The 7519-nt window shown below is 35.7% G+C and overlaps 1 protein-coding gene across 5 annotated transcripts in view; it reads right to left on the bottom strand.

Annotated features, from left to right (window-relative positions):
* LOC122076761 overlaps positions 1–6194 on the bottom strand; it is a 30994-nt gene extending 24800 nt beyond the window's left edge. Inside the window, exons 1-8 of one of the 5 annotated variants that reach the window (XM_042642280.1) lie at positions 5752–6194; positions 4486–4548; positions 2821–3158; positions 2567–2657; positions 2414–2476; positions 2253–2312; positions 2033–2137; positions 914–1024 (exon numbers count right to left, since the gene is read on the bottom strand). In XM_042642280.1, coding sequence (XP_042498214.1) covers positions 914–1024; positions 2033–2137; positions 2253–2312; positions 2414–2476; positions 2567–2657; positions 2821–3158; positions 4486–4548; positions 5752–5952 — 1032 coding nt within the window. In that variant the 5' untranslated portion in view covers positions 5953–6194. Of the gene's footprint in view, positions 1–913; positions 1025–2032; positions 2138–2252; positions 2313–2413; positions 2492–2566; positions 2667–2820; positions 3159–4485; positions 4549–5751 lie in introns of all 5 variants that reach the window. The other 4 variants (XM_042642277.1, XM_042642278.1, XM_042642279.1 and 1 more) reach the window with 4 other exon arrangements.
* Positions 6195–7519: the final 1325 nt, after the last annotated feature.

The raw sequence follows: 7519 nt of genomic DNA on the forward strand, positions 1-7519 counted from the left end.
TGGCCATCTGTCGGGGCTAAAATTGACTAAGTGAGCAGGGGATCTTGGGGTCTACCCGGTCCAAAAAAATTTCCGCCTCCTTCAATTTAAAAATATAGTTACAGAAAATAAATTTTCATTTAAATAAACAAAGTATCATTTCATGTGAATACTATCTTGCATGGGTTTGCATTAAAAAAAACAGAGTTAGATACAAAAGTAGATGCATATAGTTAAGTAGCATCCAAAAAAGTTGTATTTGTGCATGTAGCCCATGTAACCATCTGCTGATGTGGTAAGTTTCAGCCAAAAGTGAGTTTATGACAAAATAAAGCTTGGAGAATTTATTGCAAAGTCAATATTTTGTAAAATGGTTAGACTGCCGATAATATAATGGTAACAGCTGAGAAGGGACAAACATGCACATCAGTTGCGGGCCATATCTAAATAAATACATATACATATACTTGTACATTATGATGGATCATTAAATCAAATCACCCATACGACCCTGGGTAATACCAATGGTGAATCATACAACTTACCCTCTAGCCAAAATAAAGTTCCAAATCTTCGCTGCTTTTCAAATTGAAGCGCCAACAGTTTCATTCCAACCCACAGTGCCATTGAAATCCAAATGATGATTACTTAGATTTGACAACAAAATGATGCAATGTTCTACTATGCATATAATAAGACCAATTTTGAAGTAAGCACACATGGTTTTTAAGAACAATCATCAATAAAAACAACTCCATGCATCTAAAGCCAGTTAATGTCATACAGATAAGGTTGGTTTCGAATGATCAACTTTAGAGCAAATTCAAAACCACAAAGAAAAATTCAAACATACCATATCAAGGAGTAAATGGTATTGACATGAAAACTATAACAATAATCAACAAAGTAAGGACATCCTGATTATTTTGCAGACCTTGAGATTATTAACTATGGATTGGGCATCAGGCACTGGTGGCTGTAGAGAATACTCTGTCAGGAGAGGAAGCAAAGACGAGACAAATGTTGATCTTTCTTGCTGTGCAGCCTGAGAGAGACAGAGTGAATCTCAAATTGTATTCTAGTTTCATCAAGCCTGAAGTATGGCTAAAAGAACTGAATCGTAAAACCCATGCCTTGTTCGAATCTGCACTGTTATATGAGAAACATATAGCTAGAATAGGAGAGCGGTAAAAGTGAACGAAGCACAAAAATCACCTCACTCAAACTAATGTGCAACTGGACATTCAAAAACCCTCAACCTTTTTTTTTTCCCTTTGTCAGCAATATTTAAAAAAATAAATAAAATCTCATCATGGTAAAGATAAAACACATGGAACACAGAAGAAATTTTCAGTTTTAAGAGATTAACTAGCTAGAGATGGTTCTGATAGAGAACATCTTTATTCCAATTCAGTAGCATATGCTCTCAAATTTCTCTCTTGTTTCGCTTGTAACAATAGTGCACTAGTATGTCCCCTTGTTGGGGTAGTAGTCCACAGCTTTCAACCAAATACAATTTTTATGTATTGGAAAAGAATTAAAAAATAATAATAATGATAATAATAAAATTAAAAAATATATATATATATATATATAAATAAAAATAAGTCCATAGAAGTGGATCTCCCAGTTTTTTTAAGATGATCATAGAGGAGAATGTCAGGAATATATTGACTACCAAACTACCAATTCTTACTAAAAAAACTATAATGCGAGAACAGGCTTACACTGTGATATTCAGTTTGGGATGGGCAGAAAATAAGAAAAGAAAACTAAATTGTCACAGTTCCTTGAATAGCTCTAATAACCTTCGTTGCTTTCTCATTTCTTCCCAACCATACATGAATTCCATTTTTTGTCTTAAACAACAGTTTCACTCACTATTCATCAGGGGAACAATAAGAAATCAAACCTTCATACCAAACCCCCCCCCCATGCAAAAAAAAAAAAAAAAAGGAGAACGAAATCAACATATGCTTCGGTTATATATTTATAGCACAGAAGAACTTCCAACGTATCCCAACAATTAAAACAATTTTAAATAAACAAGTACCTGTAATTGATATGTAAGACGTATGTTTTCTTCAATTATTTCTTGTCTATATGAAAGAGATTTTGATGCGGCATTGACCAGATCTTGCTGCTGCTGATCAAATGCCTACATGCAAACACGAAGTTACAAAAGAAAAAAGAAAAAAAAAATCAGTTCAAAATATTGCTCATGTATCAACAGGGAAAGGCAGGTTCAAACAAAACTAGTGCCTAGTGCCTACCAAACGCATATAGGCAATACGCTTTTCCAGGACATATTTCTCATTGCGTATTTGCTCTTCCTATCAACAACATGAACCAGTGCTTTGAGTTAATATAAAACCAAGCATGAGATTCAAAATATATCCAAGAAATAGTGACAAACCAGAAATCTAATCCTTACCTTAGCAGAATATTCACCAAGACGTTTCCGCAGCTGCAAAATCTCTTCTTCATGCTCCCGAACCTTAAGAACAAGATCCTGCAACAGATATAGTATTCTACCATCAAATAATTACCTCAATTTCTGCAGTAAAATTTGCAGAATCCGTCATACCTGTTTCCAAAGGCTGCTTGAGTTATTGGCTTCAGACACTGGCATCAACCCTTGTCCAGATAAATTGATCTTTGTACCGTAGTCTCCATCCCTTTGGTACCTAAAAGACACAATTGAAGTTTTCCTTAAGGGGAACAAGGTATTTTATGAACTTCTGTTCATCCTTTTGACAGACCATTGTGAAAGAAAAAAAAAATATGACACGGGAAACCAAGAAAATTATTTAATATCGCTTTGTATATGATTTGCAGTACCTGGTAGGAGAAGATGGTGATGACAACTGGGAAAAGCCAGCACTATCTCCAGCTCCCTGGGCACCAGAAAGCACCTTTGAATTGCCATTTACCTTGTTGCCGTCAGAGTAGTATTGGCTTTCTGATTGAGTCAGCATGGCAGGATCCTTATTTTTTGGCACTGTGTTTTGATGGATAACTAGTGTACCGAGAGGATCAAGAGAGGTAGCATTATCCATCCATCTAACCCTATCTTCTTGATTCCCTACAGATGAAACAGATTGATGCTGTTTGTAGGATCCCTGGATATGCCCACTTAAACCATCTGGATGTCTTAGAGCAGTAGAATCATTTGATTTCTGCCAAAGGACAGGCTCGTTTTTATTAGTTTATTACATAATGATTTTATTCATAAAGGAAAACATATGATTGTAAAATCTATGCAATCAAAGATCCACAAGTGATACCAAGAATTAAGGGGGCAAAACTATTAGCTCAAAGATAGAGGCTGTTCAAGCTAAATATTATTACATCGTTTGGGGGCCAATCTAGGTAGGATTCACTTCCCATTGGAGGGTTCATCCTCCAGTGAGTTCACCAAAACTGTGACTTAAGAAGGGAATTCTCAAGACTTTAGTAAAGTTTCTAAGTATTTCATGGCATTTTATGTTAATTAAACATTCCTTCTTCCCACCAACGTAATTTCTGCTATGGGTTCACCCAATAACTAAGATGCATTCCATGAACCCCTCAGGCCCTCCCATTGATCGACCTTGGAATGACAATGGCATTGCTTGTAGACCTATGGTAGGTATTTCATACATAGCGATCACAAAATTAAAGGAGACCACCAACAGAACCTTCTGTGTAATCTTTTTCTCAACAGCATAAGCTCAATTGCATGCCTAGTTGTGAGCGCGTGAGTGTGAGTGTGAGTGTGAGTGTGTTTATCAGCATGCCAATTGGCTGTCACTATCCTCTACCATGGAAATGGAAGTGGTCAATGCAGAGTAAAGGTTTGAATTCATAGAGGTGCTTCTCACTAAAAATATTTTTCTCCATATGAGAAAGAGGGGCAGGAATATTTCTTATAATTGACAAGAATTGCATTTTCTGGATAGAAGAGGGGTTTGACAATGCAGGTGAAAAGAAATGGCAACCAATGTTTTCTTAGGTTGAAGTTTTCCATAGGAACCAGCCATTGCTTTGAAAGCATGTAGAATGGCAGGGGCAGGTATGCCTCCGTTAGAAGTACATCAAAGCAGTAAGCAGATCCTCATCCCAGAAGACAAAAAAGGTCACAGATAGACTAATGCAGTGACGGTTCCAAGATATTTTTTACCAGAGCAATCAAATCTTGGATTTGTGATCATCATCTTTTAGTCACGCACGATTTCCAAATTTGTTAATCATACCTATGAAATTTCACCACAAAGAGTTGTGGCAGAACAGGTGTTGCAGATGGTAGGAGCATAAATTTCAGGATTATCCTACTCAAAATGTTAAGGCATCACATATTATTGCAGTCAAGAAAAAAACTAATATTATTGGAAGATTAATGAGCATGCGTGATTGCTTCAAAATTATCATGGAGGGTGTGCGAAGTTGGATTTGGACTCCACCTCCAAGAAAAAATTAGCAAATAAATTTTATCCCTACAAGAAAGATGGAAATAAAAGCACTTACATATCTTTTTAGTTCCTCTGTTTGTTGTTTAAGTTCATTCCTCAAACGATTAGTTTCTTCCACCTAAAAATATGTAAAAGAGGCTTGTAGTTAGTCACCCATCTCAAGTAACCAAAAGAAACATGAAAGATACATGCATATAGCCATGAAAATATTATCAACGATTAACTAAATACCATTAATGATAGGAAATATCACCATTAATCAAGCCCTAGACATTGAAAGTTAAAATTATATTAATAAATTTAATCATCAAAAACTCAAGAAAAAAAAAAAAAAAAGATAATGAATTCAGCAAGAGGCTCAATCTGGTTGGATGTAACATAATGTAAACTTTGTAAAATAATGGTTCTTTTTTTCTTAACCAACAATAACCGTGTAACTAATTCAAAAACTTACCATATATAGCATGTGAAATTATCCCCACATTTTCCACTAAAGTACTTAGATGAAAATATGGAAAAGAAAATATTTAGTTTTCTTTCAGATACTATCTATTGTTATCTTCCGTTATGCTATCAATCTTTAGTTCTTAACAAAATTTACCTTACAACACTTAATATATGACTGAAGCCAGATTTACTGTTCCTTTGCAACCAACAATCATAATCTCAATAGACCACCAGACTACTCGAGCCTAAAGACAAGGTAAAAGCATAAAACTAACTATGAACCTCATACAAGGTCCCACCAAAGCTATAACATCCTAGCATATAGCAAATGTGAAAGCGAATGCATGTATGTGAATGCGTTTGAACTCACATACGCGATTGTCATGATAGAATCAATAGATCACAATAGACCATCCCTGAGGTCACTAAGATCACAGAGGAGGCCCAATCCCGCACCCATATGCCTGTCTGTTGAACCCATGACCATGCACTCTTTGATGGCTCTAAAATAGGTGTAAAACCCTATTGAACTGCAGAAGGACCAGTTGTAAACAAGCTCATCAAAATATGGTCATCCTAATAGACTTGGCTCACAAGTCCTGTAAGGCCAAGTCTCCAATGAACGATGTGCTATGTTACCCAGCGCAGAATTTTAGCCGTTATGGATATTCAGGTAACTAATATATAGAAACCCGAACATGCAAGAAGAGTTCGTTTTAGGTTCTCTTTTAAAGAATGATAAAATTTAGAATACAAGACTCACCGAAGCTAAAATTGAATTTCAAAGAGAGATACAGCATATACATTGAAGGAAATAAAGGGGGGAAAAAGAGAGAGAATGTAACTATATCATCTCAATCATTGAAACGCTAACCTGTTGTTTGATGGTTCTTTCGGCGGCTTCAACTGCCTTCATGACCTGAAATAAATTATCCGTGGAAGAATCATTGACACCCAATCCTGAGAACCTACCAACTAGATTTGAAATCCCGGACTCCATCGGATAGTTCCACTGAGATCGAGTATCTCTACTGTAAGCTAATCCGTTCTCAATATTTCCTCCGTAATCTACCATGGCTGGAAAAACGACCGCAAGTCTTGTCAAGAAACCATCTCCATCGAATCGAATAACACCAAATCATGATAGATTAACGACCACAAACACATTTGAAGAAGCTAAATAATGTGATTTGCAGATCGATACGATCTTTAGCAATCGAAATCGATGAAATCGATCCGTTAATGTGAAAGTCGCGGACAGAGAGGGTTTTGAAGATTATACCAGCTTGCAAGTTCTCTGCCCGAGTGTCCAAAGAAATAAGGTTTTTTTATTGTTTTATTTCAATCAAATATGATTTTTAAAAACAAAAAATACTCCAACAATATAGAATTTTACATTACCGTACCTTTAGATAGACACAGTGGGGTAAGCCCGCGGTCCCCGACCGTTACCCTGCCTAGTAAAGCATCATTTTGAAACAATGGTGAGGACCGTAAGGTCAGTAAAACCTCAACAATTTTTATTTTATTTTATTATTTTTTTTTTAACTAAGATGTCCGGCCAGCTTACGTGAACCTCGACTAATCCTCGGAAAACTAACTCAATAATCCTCCTCCTAAAGGTTCTCACAAATAAGGTGAGATCAGATTCGTACATAGAAGAGCAGCGATGTTATATGGGTAAGGATGCTTTAAAAGGTAGTGCAGCCCTTTGTGATTGTGGTGGTAAATGAACGTACGAGTGAAAGCATCAATATGAGTGAGATTTACACTTTTCATGAGTGGTGAGGTGGTCATTTTGTTGCTTACATGTATAGCGCAAGGGTAACATTATTTTTTAAGATTTTTTTTTTTTTAATGTTATATGAAAGAGAGAACCCAACACAATCGATAAGGTTGTTTCATTATGACCTAGTTGTCACATGTTCAAATTGAGAAATAATGCCTTCCTAAAACGAGAGTAAGACTATGTACATTAAGACCCTGCCCAAATCTCGCAATGGCAAGAGCCTTGGGAAGTCGAACCAGTGAGAGGGTGAGAGGCTTTCATAAAAGAAAAAGAAAAAAAAAAAAAAAAAAAAAAAAAAAAAAAAAAAAAAAACAAGGTTGAGAGGCTTATTCGTTCAGTGTGAAGCTCACATTTCGTTTTGAGGATAAGAATGTAGGTAAGAGTTCCATAGCTCATATGTGAAAGGAATGGGAAGGAATCCCTTGGGAATCTTTTTACCTCTTTATTTTATTTTTCTAGTACTAGAGTTATCTAATTTTTGGAATAGCCATGTCTAACAAAGGTAGAAAATCAAAACTAATGGATCATTTAACATATATATTTGACACGTGTCTATTTCAAGGTTAGAACTTCTCATCCAATAGTCGATTTGATTAGATAAATCCTTTATACGGCTTAAATTTTATGGGAAAAGAAAAGTAAGAAATGCTTATTTTTTATAAATAATTAAGAAGATGTTTATTGATTATGCAATGTGAATAACATTTTCCCATAATAACTTTTGACCATACCTATCAAGAAAAAAAAAAAATTGCCCATTATCTAACTCTAGCAAATGAGAAAGACAACTCTTTGGGCAATGGATCCAAATCCTCTTCAATGTGCCCACACCCCCTCCCCCTCCCCCCTCCCC

Source organism: Macadamia integrifolia, chromosome 4, assembly GCF_013358625.1.
Source record: "Macadamia integrifolia cultivar HAES 741 chromosome 4, SCU_Mint_v3, whole genome shotgun sequence".
Classification (NCBI taxonomy): domain Eukaryota; kingdom Viridiplantae; phylum Streptophyta; class Magnoliopsida; order Proteales; family Proteaceae; genus Macadamia; species Macadamia integrifolia.